The sequence below is a fragment of the Aplidium turbinatum genome, chromosome 6, assembly GCF_918807975.1.
Source record: "Aplidium turbinatum chromosome 6, kaAplTurb1.1, whole genome shotgun sequence".
NCBI lineage: Eukaryota > Metazoa > Chordata > Ascidiacea > Aplousobranchia > Polyclinidae > Aplidium > Aplidium turbinatum.
The window spans coordinates 26,389,367-26,413,419 of NC_137477.1; the positions used below are offsets into that span (position 1 = coordinate 26,389,367).

The 24,053-nt window shown below is 36.9% G+C and overlaps 1 protein-coding gene across 1 annotated transcript in view; it reads left to right on the forward strand.

The window, feature by feature from the left end:
• Positions 1-452: 452 nt before the first annotated feature.
• LOC145772158 (uncharacterized) overlaps positions 453-24,053 on the forward strand; it is a 37,900-nt gene continuing 14,299 nt past the window's right edge. Inside the window, exons 1-26 of the mRNA XM_082584001.1 lie at positions 453-586; positions 1,978-2,114; positions 3,059-3,204; positions 3,525-3,652; positions 4,150-4,251; positions 5,021-5,104; positions 6,694-6,872; positions 7,840-7,978; positions 8,300-8,437; positions 8,875-8,997; positions 10,826-11,047; positions 11,743-11,784; positions 12,023-12,076; positions 12,362-12,418; positions 13,024-13,077; positions 15,842-16,066; positions 17,263-17,304; positions 17,518-17,580; positions 18,185-18,241; positions 18,722-18,946; positions 19,495-19,722; positions 20,213-20,260; positions 20,635-20,859; positions 21,260-21,419; positions 21,879-22,078; positions 22,293-22,434. Coding sequence (XP_082440127.1) covers positions 481-586; positions 1,978-2,114; positions 3,059-3,204; positions 3,525-3,652; positions 4,150-4,251; positions 5,021-5,104; positions 6,694-6,872; positions 7,840-7,978; positions 8,300-8,437; positions 8,875-8,997; positions 10,826-11,047; positions 11,743-11,784; positions 12,023-12,076; positions 12,362-12,418; positions 13,024-13,077; positions 15,842-16,066; positions 17,263-17,304; positions 17,518-17,580; positions 18,185-18,241; positions 18,722-18,946; positions 19,495-19,722; positions 20,213-20,260; positions 20,635-20,859; positions 21,260-21,419; positions 21,879-22,078; positions 22,293-22,434 — 3,326 coding nt within the window. The 5' untranslated portion in view covers positions 453-480. The remainder of the gene's footprint in view (positions 587-1,977; positions 2,115-3,058; positions 3,205-3,524; positions 3,653-4,149; positions 4,252-5,020; positions 5,105-6,693; positions 6,873-7,839; positions 7,979-8,299; positions 8,438-8,874; positions 8,998-10,825; positions 11,048-11,742; positions 11,785-12,022; positions 12,077-12,361; positions 12,419-13,023; positions 13,078-15,841; positions 16,067-17,262; positions 17,305-17,517; positions 17,581-18,184; positions 18,242-18,721; positions 18,947-19,494; positions 19,723-20,212; positions 20,261-20,634; positions 20,860-21,259; positions 21,420-21,878; positions 22,079-22,292; positions 22,435-24,053) is intronic.

Sequence of the window (24,053 nt, forward strand, 5' to 3'; positions counted from 1 at the left end):
TTTAACATTATATTGATTCAATTACCGGAACGTCACATAGATCTGAACAAGGATATAGTTTATAACCTCTTGGCTACGCCACTGAAGCGTGTGCAATGCTACCATGTAAAGTGATGGTCATTTATCTTTACTAGAAATAGAGGCGCACCGAACCCATTGTCAAAATCACTAAAAAACAAACACGACGATGGAATAAACCGTTGCCAGAGCGTGTGTTTGGCTGACACTCTGCCATTTATTTAACACCTTTTTATAAAATAATAGTTTGTCTTTGATTTTGTTACAGTCATGTTTTTGTAACTTAAAATTTCTGAAGAAGTTTGTTGCAAATGTCTACATCTGTGTAGACATCAATTTGTCAATGGTCCTCAGTTATGTTTTATGAAGAAATAATTAATTCTTTGAGTGGACTGTCGAAAAAAGTACAGGCTAATTTTTCTTGTTGGTTTAGAGCTAGAGGTCTAAAAAGCTGCAAATGCGATGTATAAATTATTTTTTTATTGCAAAATATATTGGTTATTTGGACTATTCATAGTATTGTTATATCCTTGCAAGATATCTGGACAAAATGAAAAAGCAGACAAACGTAAGTAAAACAAAAATAGGTTAGGCTAATAACCACTTGAGTTTTAAACAACACACTTGTTTTGTAAGTAAATTAGCTCTCTGAAATGTTTATAGAGAGTTCATTAAAGCACTAACAGCAACTAGATTTATTACAGTATACGTTTCAGCTATGCTGGCGTAGAATGACGTAAATCATCAATCTTCAAAGAAAATGTGATAACTTGCAAAAATGCTGCAAGTATGCCAGAGTTGGATAAATTACAATTTTAATGGAATGTTGTTAATTATACACTTTCATGTAATCGTAATTATAATTGCAATTGAGTCTTTTTGTTGTTGTGTATTTGTGATTAAACAAAAATTAGTTCCAAATTTCAATTACATTTCGGGCTAACTGCAACGTCTTCAACCAATCAATGCAACACTGCAACTGCAACAACAGCAATAACATCAACCAATAACTGCAACACATCATCAATCAATCAATCTGCCCCAGCAGAAACACTTTTTTCAACAGCTTGAAATTTTTATACTGCAAAAAGGAAGTTACAGGGAACAGACAATTTTTGCAACTTACTCTTTGTCAAATGCAATTCTACTGTTTTCGATATAATTAAACTGTAAAAATCATCAATGACGAATTAACACAAAGATTAAAACATTTAGTTTTTGTAATTGAAACGTGCAATTGATTACATTGGAAAGCAATTGCAATTGGGCTATAATTGTAACTTGAAAATTATAGAACAATGCAATTGTAAAGTAATTAAAAATTTTGATCGTGTAATTGTATTGTAGTTGAACCTGAAACTATGCAATTGATCTAACTCTGAAGTGTGTTGGGTTCCAATCCTATTTTAGGCTACGTTTGAGGTAGTGCGCCTTTAATAGACACTTGAACAGGCCTACTTTAGCTTTGAGTTATGAAAGTAGGCTATGTTTTAATATTAAATGCAATGCAATTTAAACAACAAAAAATTGTTTTGTTTTTAGGCTAACTATTGGATCACAGAGAATTCCTGTAAAAATGTACGAAGGAAAACTTTTGCGAAAGAACAAAAAATCACATGCCTGACAAAATATTTATTCTCAGAGAAAATTATACAGAAAATGTTAACAATTTTTTTTTGTGCAATATTTAAAAAGATGACATTTTAATGGAAATCTATTTTTGGAGATAGGCTACAACTTATTCGTAGTACCGGTAGTGATGAGAATGTATAGCTTCAACTAACCACTTTTTCAAAAAATGAATGAATAAAAGGATGTAAGGAATTATCGAGAATAGGCGTTTCTTCTCACTTTACGACAAACTGCTTTTGTGTTTTAATATTTTGATAGGTACGAAGTAGCCCAGCTTAGCTTATTACAAAAAAAAACTGCGACTTACGTGTGGACTATTCCTTTCAGCTGACGTTCGCGGAAGTTGCGGAGGTAGTTTTACTGGAAGAAGTGGAGTGATAGCCAGCCCTGGTTTTCCTGAAAAAGGACCAGTCGGTACGAATTGCACATATGAAATTGAAGTTGCACCTGGCTTCGTCGTCGCTGTAAGTTTTTGTTGAATCGATTGTCATCGCAGGTTGTACAGGAGTGTAGAACAAGCTGATAACAATTAACAGTTCACCACAAGTTTTCCTTGTTGTAGTTTTGATGGGTTGTCTAGCCCTACGAGATTTTTTTGGACTGAGAAAGATTTTTTGAAAGCTTCATGTTGGCAGTTTGCATATTTGGAGAGACTTGACGCAGGCCAGATCACCGAGATCGACAGATTGAAGTTTGTGTTGTAGAATTGCCTGAAAATTATTCCATTCATCAAGTAGGCTATCGCTAAAACAAGCACTGTCCAGAATTGGATCAATTACAATTGTAATATAATGTAATTACCTACACATTTTTTATGTAATTGTAATTGAGACTTTTTGGTGTTGTTTAACTATAATTTAAACATTTTGGTCCAAATTACAATTACATTTGATAAGCTGCATGCATGATATCACTACTTTTGTTGAGTCGCTAGTCGGATTTTATAATAGGCTAATAATAATGTTATAACTTTATTAGTATTATGATCATTTAGGCTAGTCGTTCTGTGCACGGTGGCATTAATGAATCTTCACAATGAATTCATTAACAAAACTATGCAATCCTACAAGGAATGGTTTCTTTTTTCAAAAGAAACTGCATCAAAATAATACAATTTACAGTAGGCTTTATAGTCTATTTTATAAACGTAAATGCAAACAAACTGTTTTAGTCTGATACTAAAACGTTTTTTCAGTGCTAATTTAACCAATTTACTGCTTATGCAGACAGAATATTCTAAGGCTTTAAATGTTAGCCTATAGGCCTATTGATATTCTTTTTTCTTCAAGTGCGCTGCTCGTTTTTTTTTTTTTTTAATTGAAAGTGAGACACGCAATTAGTTTTAGACTTAGATCATAATTTTAAAAGCCAACCAATAACTTATTTTATGTTTTTTACTTCTGTTTAGTATCAGTCAACTTTCATCAATCTTGAGAAAGGTTGCTATGACTATTTATTGATTTTTCCAAGAAAAGATGTCAGTGAAGAAAATGGAGTTCAATATTGTGATAGCAACGCTGTACCACTAGAAACAACACAAGAAAACAAACTCACGTCAGTGTTTTTATAGTGATAATTTACAATATACACAAATTTCTGGTGTTAGATATCAGTTATTGCTGTTTAACACATTTGTCACTAGGTGCATGTAGCCGTCAGTAGACTGTGCAATGTGCATCGAGCTCATTTGTATGTTGATTATGAGACATAATACACTCTGTACTTAAATTTACCTTCATCTCGACTGATTTCTATTATGATTATCATGTAATTATTAATTTTCTACAAAGCAAAATTTTGGTAAACGCCAAGTAATGTTTACCATAAATTTTGATGCTTATTTCAAATCTGCCATTGTTTTTGCTCTATTGCAGGGTTACATTTCACTCAGATGAAGTCACCCCCAGCGAAGGCTTTGTTATATCATGGTATGCTCTCAATGTCAGCGATCTTCCACCTACTTTTAACTGCTCCTTTGATGGCCCGATTGCTTTGTGTCCAGGTATTTTGTTCTAAAATAGGCTAACAGTTTGTACAATCAGCAAGATAACGTTGTAGTTAGCGAAATTGTTTGTTGCACTGGTTCTATGCTTGTGCCACAGCAATGACTAGCAGTGTATTACATTATATTTTGTATTTTATTGTGTGCATAGTAATAATTTTAATTTGAAGCTTTACCTTTCTGAGACCAAAAGGTTTTGGGTTATAACATTTATACAGTACAATACTATGTCGTGTATAACTTACTTCTACCTCCACTGAATACTTTGTTGCGTGATTTGAATAACTAGTATAGGCTATTGTTTCTTGATGATGCACTGTTTTGAAGTAAAAGCGTTTAACTTTTTAGTGTTGCTTTGACAGGCATATGAATGTTGCCTATAATAAATTACCTCGACAATGCAAGTAAGCTTTCGTGAAATTCTCTGAAAATTAAACAGGTAAGAACCAAATAGTTGACCGACAGAGCGTAAGGTTATAAAATGCTGATTATTTTAGGTTGGACCCAGGTTGAGAATGACTTTGATCAGATGAACTTTCAATTCAGACGCGACTCCACTCCATCAGATAACACAGGTCCATCGCAGGATTCCAATGGATGTGAGTTTTGCTGAATCGAGTGACCACTCACTAACACTTCATACAAAACTAAAATCGATTAAACACTTATTAAAACGTTTTATAGCATAAGATTCCTAAATCCCAAACCATAGGAGATAAGTCGGATCATCTGATTAGGATAATTATGTACATCGGGTAGATGTGCAAAAAAGCTTGCCAAATTTACTGTGTTATTAACCAGTGTCCTTTGTTTTTCTTTTTTTGTGTTCAATAAATTTATGATTTTTAAGAGCAAAGTAGATGAAATGCGTATTTATTAGGTTAAAATATGTCGAGCCGAATATGCAGATACTAGGATACTTATGGATCAGCAAAGGTTTTAAAACTAAATTCGTGTCCAGTGCTAAAGTTTTACTTCTATTCTTTAGACTATCCTTTCGATATCTTCTTTTGCTTTTATTCTCATGGTAACAAAACAAATGTTGTTAAAGTAGGCTATACTGCTGTTGCCAAATTTGTTTCTAGTTTCAAATTGAAGCTACCTGTTAGGCCCCAAAATTGGCAAGTAGGGCGTTTTAGGACATTATGACGTCAGGGAGCGACAAATGACTTTGCAATATTAGGAGATGGTTTGGGGTTGGCGTTAAAACTCTGATGTGTTTCGGAACAATTAACTGTCATGTGGTAATTGTAGCCTGTAAGCCTCCGCCGTGTTTTTAGACGTTTTTTAACATCTTAAGACGCATATATACAGTGTGGAGATCTATTGGAAATGTGTATTAAATTTGTATTTTGTTTGTATATTTAGCAGGAAGATATGCTTATATAGAAGCGTCTAAAAAGGCGGAAGGAGATACGGCGGTGCTTATTTCACCAGAGATAGTGTTAAATGGTGAGGAATGAAAGTTTTGTAACAGGAGTGAGTAAATGTATTGCATAATGCTTCATCCAGAATAGCACTAATTGTGCTCCTGATGTCTCAGTATATTTACAATATAATCCGAATATAGCATTAAACGTTATTCGCATATTTCATTTATCGTTGTTCGCGTGTCCGAAAAGCAACAAAAAGTACTCTTTGCACTAAAACCAAGTTATGCAATATATCAATATGCTAATAACGTGTGGATCCAGTGGTTCCCAACCGGGGTGCCGCGGCACCCTGGGGTGCCAATTGCAATGCTCAAGGGTGCCACGAGATATTGCAATACTGCGGCCCATTCTTTATTTTAACTTTAACCCGTTAAGTGCAGAATTTATTTATTTATGGCCGAGTTTCAGTGCGTATTAAGTTGCGCGTCTCGCAGTTATTCCCAGCTCCTTTCTGGAGGGTCGCTTAGTGGGAAGTCGCTGGCGGTAAGTAGATAATCCGCGGTAAGCCTTTGTTTTCTCGCCCAGGAAAAACAGCGTGGAAGAGATTTTAACTCGTTGCTGTTCTTTCCATAAAAACGTTTGAAACGCATCATTATTGCCAGATTTCATGATTTTATTTTGCGAAGAATTTGAGAAATCCAGTTTTACTGGACTCTCATATTGTTTTGAATCTTAAAAAAGAATAAATTGACATTCGTAGCGATGGAAGTTTTAAGCTTATGCACAAGCAGATGCCTCTCCACGACTTCTGGATAAAAATTCAAAACAAATATCCTTGAGTTGGAAAGAAATCTATTGTGCTTTTGCTGCAGTTTTCCACGTCATAGCCTACCTATGTGAGAGTGGATTTTACGTAACGAACTTAAAAAACGAGAACGACTCCTTTAGTCGACGAAGAAATGCGAGTGGCTTTATCGAATGTGCCCCCACATATTAAGGGACTTTGTGCAAGAAGTCAAGCCCAAATTTCACACTGACTTTTGAATAACAACATTTATTTGCGCGCGCTATACTGTAGGCTACAACTCATTCTCTGTTATTTCATACAGTTATTTGAAATACAGAAACCTCATAGAATTGATCCAGCTTTGCCAGGGTGCCGCAAACTATTTATCTCTTTGATAGGGTGCCGCAAGGTCTAAAAGGTTGGGAACCACTGGGCTAACCCTTTTAAAGATTTGATCTGTATGTGAATAATTGATTGGGTATAGATACTTAGTATAGAGCATGCTTGGATTTAGAACACGGCCACAAAAGCCAATTACTGTTTATGAAACATTATTTTATCAATGTTAAACGGTAATAAATTTTTATTTTAGATGTGATTAATTCTTGTTTAAACTATGTAAACATTGGGTTACAGTCAGTGTAATATAATGCCAAGACCTAATAAGTGCCATATTAAAACTCGTTGAAAGAGCTACAATCGAACGTTTAGAAACTGAAGTCTTCCAAATCTGAGACGTCTGAAAAGTTTTTATTGTGTTTTTTTATTTGTGTGATTCAGAATCTCGGACGGTTAGTTGCTACGTTTTGTTCTGATATTGTCTCACACGGTAGCGGTCGTTCTGGCAGTAATTCATTTCATTCTTTCATTTTTTGCATCAGAGCATGAAGAATATTGCTTATCAATGATGTATCATAACAACGGCAGTAAGCACGGGTCGTTGGAGCTAATACGAATTGTTGATGGTGGAGACGGCTACCTCATTTACTCAGCAAAAAATGCAACTGATAAGTGGCTCAATATCAATGCGACGATGTATAGATCTGAAGAAGCGATCCGGGTGTGTTAATAGTGTCTTGCATTGAAATTGGCCAAATTGTTACACATTTTACGCTAAACTAGTTTTGACAATGTTTTCACAAACTAATCCACTAAATATATTGTTGAACTCGAGAAGATATTATCAAGTAGCCTACATGACTGTTTTCAGTGATTTAACAAAGTAGAAAAATCGCCTGCCCTTTAAAGCAGCTAATTTTATACAGTAAATGCATTTTGCATATATGTTGCACTGCAAAGCAGAGTAGATGTGTGTAGTGAAAGTAAAGATCGCATAACAATATTCTGTGAGACTATTCTTTGATACTAACAATATAACAGACCTTTCAACATACAGTATTTATAGGTTTACTCCCTCACACAAACTAAACCAAAATCCGACATCTAGACTAAACGATTCGTATATTGTAAAGTGAGAGATTTAGCAGCATTACTGTAATGAAAACTTCAACATAATGCACCTCTGGTAGATTACTAGCCTACTTTTTATTCCATTGCGTGCATTTTCGTGCACTTTTAGGCACCTTTGAAACAGATCTCCAAGTATGTGATACAATTTTGTCGGCAGCAGTGGCCGAGTGGTTAGCTCGTTGGGCTTGCAGTTGAGAGCCTGCATGTTCGACTCCAGCCACCCGTATTTGCTGTTGTTTCTCTGGGCAAGAAACTTTACGATAATTGCCTCTACTCAGTGATCGATTTCGAGTAATGGGTAGTACCAAATTTAAGTCATGAGTAGAGTAGACAACCGGAAACAGACATTGCCGTCGGCTGCAGCGTGGGTCAGGTGTACGTTGGAAGGCGTACACCGATGCATAGCGCTCAAGTCCGCTTTCCCGCAAAGCAGGATAAAGATATGAAAAAACAAACAAAAAAATTTAAAGTGTATTGTCTGTCTTGCCCTAATAATATTTGGGTACCGGTACATTAAGTCAATATCTGATAATTGAAGTAAATCAAAATATCTACAGGTTGGAATTCGTGCAATCAGAGGAGGCAACTGGCAATCGGATGTTGCAATCGATGACATCAAGCTTCTTCCATATCCCTGCGTGATTGATGATTATGATTACAGCCAAAATAATTACTCGGAATATGATAACACCACCGGTACATTCTTTAGTGATTGAAAGCTCCCCTACCAGTGTATCTGTATCATGCATCATGTATCAAGTGTAGCCTATCATGTATCAACTCCTATCGAATTATTGGATAATATTGTAGCAAATGTTGGTCACTAGTTTCATTGATCAATTATTGTATTTTTTCATCATTCTACAGCGCTTTACTGATAATGGTTTATCGCCTTCATGAAACCAGTCTTTTTCTTTTAGAACTACAAGAGAAGACTATCAGAGCAGCTATGTTTGAAATTGACCCGTCCCACCAACGGCTCTATTTTTTTTTTAATTTTATTATTTTAATTTTCAGATTACTATGATTATGGTTGCTCTGAATCAGACTTCTTATGTTCTGACATACCCGGAGACTGCATTTCTGACTCTAAAGTGTGCGAAGGCACTCAGGATTGCGATAACGGATCAGACGAAGATCCTGAAATGTGTGCTGGTATGTTTGTGTATGAATGGTGGTCTTGCATGGCTTTATATGTTCGGTTCATCAGTTCACATTGGATAAATTTGTCATAGCTGAGAGTATTTTTATAGCGCTTAAATCAAAATGACAGGAATTATAGAATTTTTACTTTTTCACTGTCCACTTCACACGAAATTGCTCATATCTATAATGAAGAAGAAACATATCCTATTTCTTAGAAGTTTTGACAGAAACGTTCATAAAGGCGGAAGAAAACATTTGGCCACCAATGCAATTGAAGCAATTTGTAAAAAGTTAGTACTTAATGTTGCATAATCCTTTAGTCAAGGGTCTTTATAGCCCTCGGTTCCCGGCAAAATGCGTCTGCTGAATTCAACATACTCCTGTTTATTTGTTGCTTCCAGGTAGGCTAAGTGGTACTTTACGCGATCTATTTTCCTAATTTTCAGAAAGAGCGGCTACATTTACGGAGACAGATACCACAGTGGGACTTGAGATTACCACAAGAACGGAATTGACTACAACTATGAAGCCTACTGAGAGCGTGGTAGAAAAAACAACAGATTCATCAGGTAAGATCAAAAATAATGTAGTGTGATTTGCTACATTTCATGTCGATGAAGTTGAGGTAACGTGTTGTTGTTGTGTTCTGTACTACAATATATTGCCAAAGCTCATTGAGGTTTTATTTTATATAGCCTAATCACGAAGAAGCAGTGTTTAAAAACCAAAAATAGACTGGTTTTTGTGCAACGTGCTAAGTTGTCTCGGATGGGATAAGTTGCTCTATACGTTTTCATATCAAACTTAGGCTACACTAGATTTTTCATCTTTTCTATTTCAGTTCAGTTTCAGTTTGATTTTATTTCTGACCTTCATAGCGAAAAAAAAACAAAACAATATAGCCTACCTAGGCCAAACATAGCAGATGTCTAGAAAAAGGTAGAAACGACAAAACGCGGACGTTATAACGTGCATGATACCTAAGCAGAACAATCAGTTTAAAATAGGCTATTTCAATAATCTCTTACCCTCTTTCTAAACCTCAGAACAGAATGCATATGACATGTAACACAATTACTCCCAGTGAAAGATTGTTTGCAAGTAACGTAAAATACTGTTTTCGTAGTAGGCTAAAAACTACTCTAATAAGCACCACAGCAAAAATACATTAAAAACATTTTAAGTTTTTCACTCATCAGCACAATTCAGATTGTTCATTAAATTGAAAAATTATCGCTTATAGGCATGGCCACCTAAAGATAAGGCCTGATTTGTCACATTTTGCAGAAATTTCCAGGTTTTTCTAACTTTGGGCAAACGTTTAAATAAATTTTTCTAAAATTTAGATTTTTACGCTTTCTTTATTCTTTTCCCCAGATGACACAATAGGTTTTAACGGTGGCCGGTCGATTGGTCGACAGTCATTTGGTCGACAGTCATTTGGTCGATAGACATTTGGTCGACAGGACGTTTGGTCGACAGACAATTGGTCGACAGACATTTGGTCGACAGGACATTTGGTCGACAGGACATGTGGTCGACAGGACATTTGGTCGACAAGACATTTGGTCGACAAGACATTTGGTCGACAGGACATTTGAGTTAGAGTTAGGGTTAGGTTAGGTTAGGGTTAGGGTTAGGGTTAGGTTAGGGTTAGGGTTAGGGTTAGGTTAGGTTAGGGTTAGGGTTAGGGCTAGGGCTAGGGCTAGGGCTAGGGCTAGGGCTAGAGTTAGGGTTAGGGTTAGGTTAGGGTTAGTTAACCCTAACCCTAAAATGAATCGTTCTGTCGACCAAATGTCCTGTCGACGAAATATCTTGTCGACCAATTGTCTGTCGACCAATTGTCTGTCGACCAAACGTCCTGTCGACCAAATGTCTGTCGACCAAATGTCTGTCGACCAAATGTCCTGTCGACCAAATGTCCTGTCGACCAAATGTCTTGTCGACCAAATGTATGTCGACCAAACGTCCTGTCGACCAATGGTCTGTCGACCAAATGACTGTCGACCAATTGTCTTTCGACCAATTGACCTGGTACCGTTTTAACATCCTCACATGTTGAAAAACAAAGAAAGTTTGATTTCGAAGATTTTAGTCAGACTGTTAATTTTCAATAACAGTCTCATTTTGTGTTTTTCAACTTACTTTTTCTCATTTTCTACTGCTTCCCCAAGGCAACAAAAAAGTTTTATGTCATTAGGAAACCGCAAAAAGTAAAAACATCTCAAAAAATGTCAGTCAAGCACTAGCAGTAGCTGTAATCAAAATCTGCAAAATGTGACAAATCAGGCCACATCTCCAGGTGGCCATGGCTTAGGCTATTTTAGTTATGCTAATGTTAAATTTCAAAGTTGCAAATGTTCAATAGCATTGCTGATATCATCGTCTTTCATTTAGTTTTAACGACATGCCAGCTACAATACGAAGCTTATTTGCAAATAAAGAGAGGAGACCCGAACTCCCCCATTGGCCCGTCTCTTCCTGATTGTGCAAGTGATGGAAAGTTTATAAAGAAACAATGCGATTATGAATTCTGTTATTGTGTTGATCCTGAGACTGGAGATGAGGTTGTAGGAAGTCGACAATATAAAAATTTGTTTATTGGAGATTGCACAGAAGGTTGGTGACTTTGCTACTGTTTATTACAAATGACTTTGTTGCTGCGGTTGCACACTCAAAGTTTAAAAAATTTACTGGACCAGAAAGAACAGCACATCTTCACAGGTGTGATAAATTTTGGAAATAGTTTAGCTATTGCAGTTAATTCACGGCTCAATTCATTGCCGTCCATGTCTCTGGTTGGTTTCTTGGTTTCTAGTGTTTTGCTACAATTTCAAATTTCTGGAGACTTTTTCCTTTTAACTGTAAACGAATAACTTGTAATTATAAAGTAAAAGTGAAAACTCCTCTTCTAAACGAAACTAATGGAATTCCTCTGCTTGACCTCTGTTTGATCGGATCTGTGTTTATCAGAGAGATTATTTGTATGGTTTTAAAGTATCCCTGCGACAATATTTGAAAAACAAAAACATCTTTAGGCTGTTAGAAGAATATATATAATTTGAAGTCATGAAACTGGTAAATTAAAAAGCAAGCTCCTTGCCCCCATAAAAGCTGTGCCCTAGGCGACTGTCTACTTTAACGAATGGACGTGCCGGCCCTGGATGTTGCAGTAGTAGGCCTACAAATTTCACCATATTGAATTATTGATATCTAGTGCTTTTGGGTTTAATGGTACCACAGAGAGTAGTGTAATAGTGCCAAAGAGTGAACAGCACACCGCCTCTCTTGTGACATGTTTATGCATCTCGCAGACTTGACACCAACCACAGTAAGCTCCACTACTGAGGGCGCAGGTGAGTACAAGCTCATGTTTGGTATTAATAAACTTGATGGTCAGCAAATAGCTTAATTGGATTTGCTTGTGGTTGATAGGATAATTGTTATTGGTTTAGGCTATCAGCTACGCTTGTTAGTTGCTTCACAATTGTGTAGCAACACAGTTAAATTGATCGAACAACTTTCACCCTATTTTCAGCTGCAGCTATATTGAGTAGCCTATTCATATCTTCTTTATTTTTTTTTGAGTTTTAGTTGAAGAAACCACTGAGTTTTATGATTATGTCACAACAGCCGAAGAAGAAATCGGTAAGCTTTCTTTTATTAGCCTACGTTTTCATCAATCCAACTTTACTTAATATTTTTGATTTTACATTTGTATTTGCATGCATTTATCGAAAATTGATAAAATTAATACACTAGGACGCTTTAGTATAAATGAAAATTGCTTGGTCCAGTCTTTTAACTCCTTATTTAGTCTAAACAAATACTGTACTTTCAAGCAGTATTCAACGTATTGATGGAAATTCTGTAGCGTAACTTTTCTGCTCAGCTCGAAGCACCTACTAACTGGTATCTTTCAACGATTTTCAGATCCGGACGTCCATGAAGAAACAACTGCAGATGCGGAATCTACAACAATTCTAGAAGGTGTGTTTCAAGATCGCTCGACTTGTTGAGATCGCTCCCAGTTATTACTTGTAGGCTAGAATACTTTATTATCGTTCATGAGCTTGATACGCACGTGCAGGCTACCGCAAAGGATTTAAAGCTTAAATCTGCAGGTGGAGTACCAAATGCAAATCGCGCCAAATGAGTTTCTTGTAAAGGTTTTCCGTCATAACTCAAAGTATGATCTGTAGCTTACCCATCAGAAACAATGAGCAACTATCTCAAATGCTGTTCTGTAACACGGACGTAGCCACTAGCCAGGGGGTGGGGGAGAAGGAAGGAGTGCAATCGGCTATCCGAATCTTTTCTTGATTTCCACAAATATGATGTTTCAATACTATCATTAGGTTATAAAACCAATTATGATTTATGTTGGACGACGTTTGCCCACCAACGGGTTCCTTCGCCTTTTAAAAAAATTCTTTCTAACTTCGTTATTGCTATGTGATAATAATTGCCGTAGGCTACTTCTTTAAACATATCGGCTGCTCCCAGATCTCTTGCGTGACGCAACGGACAAATAGCCATTGGAAATACCCATTTCTTGCATTCCTTTGATATCCATTGAAATCTTTGTTTTGCAGAAACTACCTCAGTCACAAAAACAAGCACCACCACAGAAAGTGCAACGACTGCAGGTACGTATTGCAACGTAATAAACTTAGTCTCCCTTCCTACATTTCAGTCACAATCTCCTTTTTAAAGAATCGTAAGTGAAAGGTAGGAAGGTGACTGGATTATTAGTCATTGAGCTTGCAGACTAAGCATATAAGCAGTGATAGGCATTAACGGCGATAATTTACCGGCGATAATTATCGGCGATAAATTTTTATCGCTTATCGTTATCGCTCAAATATTTTTTCAGTTATCGTTTATCGTTATCGCCAAAGGCAATATTTGATTATCGTCGATAATCGCCGATAAATCTTATTTCGGATCAACACACAAGTGGAAAGACCATGAAAAGTAATACTTTTACTAGCCACCTAGTTAATGACACTAAAATTGAAACCAGTTCTTCTTCAGTGCCTGAAGTGTGTGTGCACAGGTAGTTGTCAGGGGAGGGGGCACGCCCCCCCCTGCAGCGACAGCCCTGACAACACAATAATTTTGAGAGTTGCAAATTGCATTGAGTTTTACAATTAAAATGTAAGCGCACAGGCGGAACAGCTTCCTTTGTAGCGAAAGAAATTGGCAAGTGGTTTGTGAAAGTGTCGCAATACGAGGCCACTTTCAAGTAAGCATTGCAGCAGAAAGAGAACTCTGATTGCAGCATCGTGCATTTTCCCGCACTTTTCAAGATCAAGACTCTGAAGAGTGGGATTTTATTGCATAGGCTTAGATTAGGGGCGTAGCAAGTTAAAAGTTGTTCCTGTTTAAAGTTTAAAGAAAATTAGTCATGCAAAAAATATGAAGTAGATAGGCTATGTATGACCGTCGAGAAAAGATGCAAGAACAATACAGTAGGCCTATAGTTCAGTGCTCTCGCCAGAGCGAAAAAAGTAGGGAACGGGGGAACCTGCCCAAAGTGAGAGAGCACCAAAATGTTAGCCTAATGACTTGAGCAAGTCATAAAAAAGCCGGTCACATAATAAACGCCATAAGTTTTCGTGGGGCAACAATATTATGAATCCGGAATGGTAATTTTGCAAATCAGAGTTAACAAATAACTAATCAACAATAAGAAATCGGTTTATAAGGTGAGGCCACAAAGACAAAAACGTAACAAATAATAGCCTAGTGAATTTGGATGAAAAATCATTTAAAATTCAGCCAGAGAACTGGGGAAGCGCTGCAAACTCACTCAGTGGAATCCGAGGATCGGAAGCTCAGGGAGTTTATCAGAGAGTTTTTGGCATTAAATGGCTAATTTTAACCTTGAAAAATCCAATATTGTTGTTCCGATATTAATTTCGTTTGATTTTGCGTTTTTTGGAATTTTTTCAATTATTGCTGACTTTGCTGTAAACAGCCCTGCAGAAAGCAAAATACAAAGTTTGGAATTTTTTATGGTATTTTCATTTGATTTAATTATTTTGCCTATTGCACGTAAGCGGCAGTATAATTCAATTGATAAAAGCATCCAACTGGTATCTGAAGGTATAATTATAAGCACGGCGGTTACCTCAGTGGTTTGATTCTGGATCAAGAGGTTGAAGATTCGATACCCACTGCCGCTGTTGCGATTCTATTCATACATAACTTACAAAAATCTTTGTCCCTTTACAGTATATTATGTTCGATTTTTCGTCATGTTGATAAAAACAGTTCGTGCTGCATGGGATGGGGCAGCGCTAATCAAGAAAAAAAATATCGTTATCGGACGTTATCGGCGATAATTTTATCGTTTATCGTTATCGCTTAACTTTTTTTTAATTTATCGTTTATCGTTATCGCTTTAGGCATATTTCGTTTATCGATTACACTGGTCTACAAAAAAAGAATTTTTTTTTGCTCCATGAACTTTGAAGACTGATTTAGAGTAATTTTGGGGTGCTGAATCCGAATCTGACCTCAGATTTATCCTATCACGTCAGGTTTGTGAAATATGATAACAACAAATTGCTACTTTCGTCAAAAGTGGAAGATTTGGCGTTGCGTTTACCACCAACATATGCAGTGCTGTAACGAAAGGTTAGTGTTAGACAGGCCAAAACAGTCTAAATATGATTACTGAACAAGCATTGCCATAGGCTTGCTTAAATCTTTGTGGTTTCATGCAAAACATTGACGGGGGGAGGGGGTCAGTTACACTTATAGCCTCCCTTTTAGCTTGTTATTACTGCCTTGTTAATAATGTTGCTTAGAAAACAAATTGGTATCAAAATTATAATTGGTAGGTGTATTTCAGCTACTTATGCACCACATGGCCTGGATTTCTGGATCTTGCACAATGTGTATGTGCAATAAACGCAACGTCAAATCTTCCACTTTTGACAAAAGTAACAATATGCTGTTATCATATCTCACAAACCTGACGTGATAGCATAAATCTGAGGTCATATTCGGATTCAGCACCCCAAAATTACTCTAAATCAGTTTTCAAAGTTCACAGAGCAAAAATCGTGTAGACCAGTGTTATCGTTATCGCTTGACTGAAAAATGAGTTATCGCGCCCAACGCTGCATATAAGCTCATTAAAGCAACAATGAGAACAAACATGTCCAAGTTATTCTGAAATGAAAGGATTTTAGTGTCTGATTGTTAGTTGTATTTCTCGAAATCAAGTCATTTAAGGACTCTCTTCAAGAGCACATACATATCGTTATGCTATCAACGATAGGCTTGTTGCATGCGAGATTAACAGTTTTTCTAGTTGACTTTTCTGTTTTGAAAAGCATCCGATGGGAACGTGGTTAGGAATCTGTTCAATGCTTCATCACATTTTTCTCATATTTGCAGCAGTTTTAACGACATGCCAGCTACAATACGAAGCTTATTTGCGAATAAAGAGAGGAGACCCGAACTCCTCCATCGGCCCGTCTCTTCCTGATTGTGCAAGTGATGGGAAGTTTATAAAGAAACAATGCGATTATGAATTCTGTTATTGTGTTGATCCTGAGACTGGAGATGAGGTTGTAGGAAGTCGACAATATAAAAATTTGTTTATTGGAGATTGCACAGAAGGTTGGTGACCTTGTTGCTGTTTATTACAAATAAGGTTTCAAATATAAGATAATATTGTATAATAATGTAATATAATGTAAAAGTTGGTACTTAATATGTTATCATTAGGGCAACCAAAAGTCAATAAAGTCAAAATTTTTCTGCCTTGTTCAAAGTTTATAAAACGTCCATAAACTAAATTTCAGGCTGACACGAAAAGAGGTTTCAAAGTTATTAAGTAAAAAAAAAGTCAAATTTTATGGCTAGGTCAAAATTTTCTTTTAACGTAGTGTTTCTTCTTTCTATTGATATTTTATTAAAAATACACAGATACTGATTTTTTGTTGCAATTTCTGACATAATAATCTTGTTTCGCCCAGTAGGCTACTGACGATTATTAAGTACGGTAGGCTAGGTGTGGAAGGCAGGTAACGTGGTCTTTGTTCTTGGTTAGATGAATGCTCCATTATACCGTACATAGTATTGAGTTTTAGCTTCCTGATGTTCTCAAATTTGTCTTTAGCTAGCCTATAATTATGCCTAAGGTTAAACAAACAAATTCTTCTAACATTGCTTGATTACTTTTCTGAGTTTACCTCAACACCTAAAGGTGAATGACAGGAGACAGGAACTTCAAAGGCGATAATGTGAAACATCACTTGATGTTAAAGTATAATACTGCAGAACCCTCTTAGTAATTTTGGGATATTTAAAGACACTCCATATTTATCTTTTGCAGTTTTTCGAGTGACTTTCATTACCTGTTCGTTAGCTGTAGTGTCGTTGAGTCTTCCACATTTTTTTTTTATTTCATTAGAAAAAGACGATATCCTTACCTAATGGTTTGATTTCTAATATACTTTGTATTTCGCATTTGGGTTGCAAACACAGAAAGTTATTGGTCAAAATTAGGTCAAAATTTGTAAATTGTAAAGTCAAAATTTCAAGTTTTTAGGTCAAAAAATTGGTTGCCTTAGTTATCATGTAACCATAACATGGTTTATACGTTTTTTAATATAAAGAATTGAGATATTGTTGCAGTTTAAAATGTGACGCTGTCTTAAGTTTTGTGACATTTAATCCAAGTTATAAAATGTTTGTGATCACTTTTGAGTCTAATTGAGCCAAATACTGTAGAAAGTGGTATAATAGTGCCAAAGAATGCACACCGCTTCTAATTATCAAACTTATTCGTGACATGTTTATGTATCCCTCAGACTTGACACCAACCACAGTAAGCTCCACTACTGAGGGCGCAGGTGAGTACAAGCTCATGTTTTTTATTTTATGACCTTGCTGGTCAGTAAATAGCCTGGATTTGCTTGTGGTTGATAGGATTGTTATTGGTGTATCTGCACGCTTGTTTCAAAATTGTATAGTAACACAATTAAACTGATTAAACAAATTTTTACCCTATTTTCAGCTGCAGCTATATCGAGTAGCCTATTTATATCTACTTCATTTTTTTTAAGTTTTAGTTAAAGAAACCACTGAGTCCATTCATGATTATGACACAACAGCCGAAGCAGAAATCGGTAAGCTTTCTTTTATTACGTTTTCATCAGCGCAGCAATACATAAGTTTGATTTTACATTTGTATTTACGCACATTTATCGAAATAGCAATATAAAAATTTGTTTGTTGGAGAATGCACAAAAGGTTGGTGACCTTCTTGCTTCTTACAAATAAGGTTTTCAATATAAGATAATACAATAATGTAGTATAATGTAAAAGTTGGTGCTGAATATGTTATAATATGACGAAAAAGAGTGCACGCCGCTTCTAATTATCAAATCCGTTTGTGACATGTTCATGTATGACATCTGTAAATGGACGAGCTAAACTATGAAAGGACGTAGTTCATTTCTCGTATTAAGGTTCGGAGACGATACGCATTACGCAATTGTTCACAATCATGAGCTTTTGATACGCAGGATGATGATGACTAAAATAGCACAGCACTTACGGAAGAACATTCTGGTTTGAGCCTACAAATGCTTTCACCAACCTGTGCTGTTAATATCACTCCAGCAATCTATGTTATTGTTGATGTTAACGCATTAATGACGCCCGTAACTGACCTAAGTGATGCCGCTTTTCAAAGAAGAGTTTCTACAATTTTATTATGTTTGATTGCAGATCTTACAACAGCGGTGGCCTCACCATTCACTCCGCAGTCAACAACACCGGCAAACGGTAATGTCGATTGCCAGTTTTTATCTGTGTTTTATAAGAACAAAATGATGATGTTATTTTTTGGTGAAGCAATGTTTTGTGGTGATGTTCACATAACACAAATTATTGGTTTTCTGAGTAAATTGAATTGTCTTGTTTAGTTTAACACTTGGTGCTTCAAGGTTTTTAAGAGCTATAGAAATTGTGTTCTGTCAACATTTTTAAATCGCCACAGTTTTGAGAAAGTCAGCTTTGTGCAATGGCGTTTACGCTTAAGCGTAAACTATTCCATCATAACGTTTTTTGCTATAATTTACTGTATAACTATGTTGAAACAACGAGAACCATCGTCAAGTTCATGCAAACAAGCTTCTTAAGAATTACGTTCATTTTCTAGTGAATATTTTAAGCCTGTTAGCAGTAAATAGTCAATGTTTACGTAGTTAAAACTTATTAAAAAAAACATTTCAAACATTAACTTTATCAAATTCCCCTCTACAGCTCTGACGTCATGCCAGCAGCAACGCCAGAACTACTCTGTTTCCAAGAATAGCTCATCTTCCTTTCCAACCGAATCCTACCTTCCAGACTGCACCCCCGAGGGTCTCTACGCTCCGAGCCAATGCGATGAGGTTACTGGCTATTGTTTCTGTGTCAATGAAAAGACTGGCCTCATCATCAGGGGAACGAGAAGACTTAAAGATGCCTTTGTTTTGGATTGTTTGGGTATGGCAGACGATGCTTCATTGATGTAGCAGGAAATGTCAATGCAGCGATTATGTTCATTTACGTTGTTTTAACGTCAATTTTTGAATGTAACGTGCCAAAAGAAATACAGCACTTATGTCCAGAAGAATTAAGTTTGCCACAAACCTTAAGTTATTTGTGCTATTTTAATCCAATAAATCTTTTCTTGGTAGTGAAAACCTTACGCTGGCGTAGTGTGTCAAAACGCTTACCTGACTAGTAAATAATGTACTCACCCATTGCAGTATAATAATTACTGAGTCATTATATTAAAGAAATAACTTAACTAACATCACCAGCTTCAGTGACCATGCCTTCAAGGCTTGGCGACTGAAGCTAATTTTGTCAGTTAATTTACGAGTATCCATGTTAACATGCATTTTTGCGTAGGGTGTGTTACTGTGTTGGTCATAAAATCATGGCTTGAGTTGAAAAAAGTTGAAGTAATGAAAAAAGAAAAACATGTAAGGAATTGCATAAGTCGATAAAGCAAAGCCATGGGCTAATGTAGTTGTGATGCTTTGCAGCACTAACGTCTTGTCAGATGTCATTCCACAACATATCCTTGTTTCGGGAACGCAACCCTAACATCCCGAATGGACCCTTTCCACCTGTTTGCACCTCGGAGGGTTTGTTCGCCCGTCGCCAATGTGACATTTTTACCCTCGTTTGCCGTTGCGTAGAACCCGTGTCTGGTGCGGTCATACCTGGAACTGAAACTGAACCATTTAAAGGTTTTGATTTGGCGTGCAAAGGTACGGTTGTCGTTTGAGTACTAAACTTTACTTTGAGCATCTTCTTTTATTATACGGACGTTTCTAGTGGAAATGGAAAACTTTGTCTGTTGCACGACACAAGGCACGAGCACCCACAAGTGTTTATAACATAGTCATGGTAATGCTATAACCTTCACAACAAAAATAAAGTAGCAAAAGATTATTTGAGCTATTGAGTCAACTTCTGGAAAGAGTTTGGCTTAATGTTATCAGTGTTGTTTAAAGTTATATTACCGCCTTTAAACCTTCCACATGTTATTTCTCAGCTCATAGTGATATTGTTTCCCCCTTCTTGTGTGTTATGGAACGTTGAGCCTGGTTAGACTTGGTTAGTGTTTCCGAAATTAATTTAACCTTTGCATCTTCAATTCGTTAGAAGTTGCTATGTTTTGTATTCAGCTGGGAAAATCGTTCTTTTTCAAAGGCGGTTTTTGCTAGTTGTGTGATTTTTGTTCTTTGTGTTTTCAAGAACCAGCTGCTACTGAAGTACCTGCAGTGCCAATTTCTCCTCCAGCAGGTACATGGTGTTGAAGTTTTGTGGCTATTCCTCTTTTTTCCTGTGAGCTTTGGATTTCAATTATTTTAAATGTTAACATTAAATATCATAAGACTACCTTCGTGAATGTACTGGAAAATAATTATGTTTTTGTTCAAATGAAAAAAAGCAACTATTTTTTTTAAAACATATTTTTTCAAGTCAAATAAATACTCAAAAGGGTGATACGCGCAGGAGGCTACGTCTCAGATGGTAGGCTACACTTCGTCATGTCAAAGTGATCAATATATTGTTACTCTATTCGAAAATCAAATACACATTTTGAAACTTCCCACGGTTATGTTACTCAGACATGATTTTGAGCGAATTTCAGGCTAAATGGTTTAATATTACAGGTGGCCCGACGTGCATGTTAATATACAACGCCGTGACAAAGTTCACACGAGAAAACCCTGAAGCTGAAACACCCCATGTCCCAGTTTGCAAAGAAGATGGCTCGTTTAGGCCCCTCCAATGCAACTCCACATCTAAGGCATGCTGGTGCGTTGATGAAAAAAGCGGCAACTTCATCGACGGTTCTGCGACCGCTCCAGGCCAAGGCCATCTTTTGAACTGTTCAGGTAGAAATGGTTTTAGTTTCATTGAAATATCGTGAAATGGTTTAACGTCATAATATTTTGCTTTACACTTATGTTCTCATGAGCAGCCAAAGCAGGGCATTTCTCGTTGAGCGAGTGGTGCAGGAGATTGAAAAAATATCTAGTGATTACTTTCGATGCTGGATGCCTCCAAACTAAATGGATAATTGTAAAATTAAGCAGATTAGTATCTAAAACGCTTTTTCAATCACAATGGTTACAATTGAAAATGTTAGCTTATACTTTTTTTGCATACTCACAACGTTTTGCAACAGCTTACTGGCAAACTATGCAAGAATAAATGTGCATGAAAACAAGAGACGTTGAATTTTTTATAGTTTCATCAAACACAATATTTTGATTAAAACTGTTCTATGCTCAGATCCCCAACCACAGAGTTGTGGAGGCACCTTTACTAACTTAACGGGAGTAATAAAGTCCCCAAACTTTCCCAACTCCTATACCAGTCTGGCCGGTTGTGTCTACAGGATCGAAAGAAGTGACAAAACCCAATTTGTGATGATCAGAATGAATTATTTGAAGTGAGCACTACTGTATTTATTAAAGTTGAATGAACACTTTTACTCTAAAAAGTTTGATTTGCAGGCTTGAAATGTTTTTGCTTCATTTGTCCGCTTAGAAATTTGTTCTCCAATTTACCTTCCCAAACTAAATAGAGATTGAAAAGGAGACCGTGGAAGTCAATTCGCTTTTCTACTACCTGGAAGCCACATAGGCTATTAAAGACATACTGTATGGTCGGTTATCTGAATTGAAACTATTCTTGAACCGTACAATACAACCGTAGGTTCAATTCTAAACGCGACATAATTGCTTGTCGTTAGAAATGTATCAGGCTCGGTCAACGGCTCTAAATAAAAGACTAATCATCTGCTAATCAATTTGCTTCTCTTGCCAAGTTTTTATCACTTGTCATTGTGCTCTTTGTAGATAGCAGAAAAAAGGCAACAATAACTCAAAATCTTTTTGTTTTCATGCAGTTTGGCCCCAAAAGACGTGGATGGCTTTTGTCAATCCGACCGCTTGGGCTTCGGCAATTTTGAACAATTACATTACTCGGCCTGTGGCACTTTCGTTGACGATTCCTCTGTATATTTTGACACTGACGTCATTATGACACTAGTACCGGGAGATTATGAACATCCAAAGAAAGGATTTTCTCTCAGTTATGAAATCAAAAGTAAGCTACTGGTAAAAACTTTGAAGAGTTAGATGATATTCTAATGTGTTGAGCAAAATCTCAAAATAAATATCGTGACTAACCGTTTTTGGAATGTTGGCGCTGGAAAAAGTTGGAGTTCAGCCGGTAATGATTTCCTGATGTTTTTGTATGATAAGATATGGATTCTATCCGTTCAAATATTTTGTGTTGACATCTTTCCGGTTTCTTTTAGAATGTCCCGTGTCTGGTCAGTTGTTTTCAAAGACAGCGAGCAGTTGCGATAGAACATGTTCAAACATGGATCCTGTTTGCGTCAAAGACTTTGCAGAGCGATGCTCGTGCCCATTTGAGAAGCCAATCCTTTTTAATAACACGTAAGTATCCTAAAACTCGTACCTAAAAGCACTTTACATTTTTTAACACTGAGTTCAGGAGATTATTTTTAGTGACAAACTGCATCCAAGCTTGCAGTAGCCTACGACTGCTGTAAGTTTTCCTCTAGATCAGCGGTTCTCAACCAGGAGTACGCAAAGCGTTTTCAGGGGGTCCGTGAAAGTTTCAGAATTTACGGCATGATTGATAAATTACGGCACTTGAATTTGATTGTGCTTTAGGCTATTTGTGCAATTACACTTTACAGTGATTTTCAAACTGTGTGTTGCGACACCATGATGAGTTATTTGAAAATTTCAAGAGTTATCGCACAAAGGTTCTGTTTCCAAACTGAAAGAATTCATATCAAGGAGTTAATTTTTTTTTTATAAAGCTATGTGGGCTATGTTCAGCTTACTTTTTTTGAGACAGCAGATTTATTGATCAATGCTTATTTCAGAAATGCAAACGTTAGTCAAAAGTCTATTAGCACTCACGGTTTTGCCATGACTGTGACTACAACAAAAATTTGATTACAAATGAAAGAGAAAGAAATTCCTTATAAAGGTCGAAAAAATTCTAATAATTTTCGATTTTTTTTTTAAAGAAACATTACTGTAAGTCAGGATATAGATTGCTGATTTTTGATCCTGTCTACCAACATAGGCCGACATAGGATGGACGACAAGTGGCTCCTAGTGCCCCATCTTATGAGTACCATCTGCACATGAGCAGATGAGAAACGAAACTTGCCAACAAAGAGCCTCCACCCGGACGGCACAGCTGGAAGGGACAATTAATAAGTTCAGACGCCCCACCATTCTGCAGCTCAACATAGAAGGCTACACATTACACAACAAGCAAGATCAAAATTGTGGATCGGCTTGCTCATACCAACCAGGCACTCGTCATCCTCCTCTAAGACCCCCACTGCACCTCTGCAGATAGGCTATAGCTATTCCCAACTACACGTTGGTCGGGTCTACCTTAAGCAGGAAGCCTGGTATTGCCACGTTTGTGCATGAGAGCCTGAAGTGGATCTTTGTCGATCAATCTTCTCTTGATGCCGAGATTAAGTGTGTGTGCATTTGTATCTCAGACTACAACATCATCAACATTTACAAGCCCCACCCTCGCGAATAGTGCCACCATCCTTCCCAACGTTCCTCTCCCCCAGTCTCTAAGCTGGCGATTTCAACTGCCAGCACACCCCGATTGGGGCTACAACAACACAAGCAGCGACGGAGAGTTGCTGGCTGACTGGGCGATGTGAATAAACAGACCGCAGACCACATCATCAATAACTGTACCATCTTCAAGCCACCTAACAGAGTGGAAGTCTGCGTGTCATGGATGATTAAACCAAAGACTGGCTGCTCTCTAGTAGCCTTCCAGTGTAGTCCGGGAACATCGTAAATCTGGGGTGGTAAAAGGATAGACCCTCGGCCCCAGATGCTCACACGACGACGATCCTGTCTGCCAACATAGGCCGACAGCTCATAATACAACTTCGTCAATGTCATCAATCATCATAAGTGCGTAGCGTACTGTTCATCAAATTTTTCCAAGTGTATTGCTTCGGAACTTATGAAACAGTTGTTTCCATTAGAAGACGCGATAT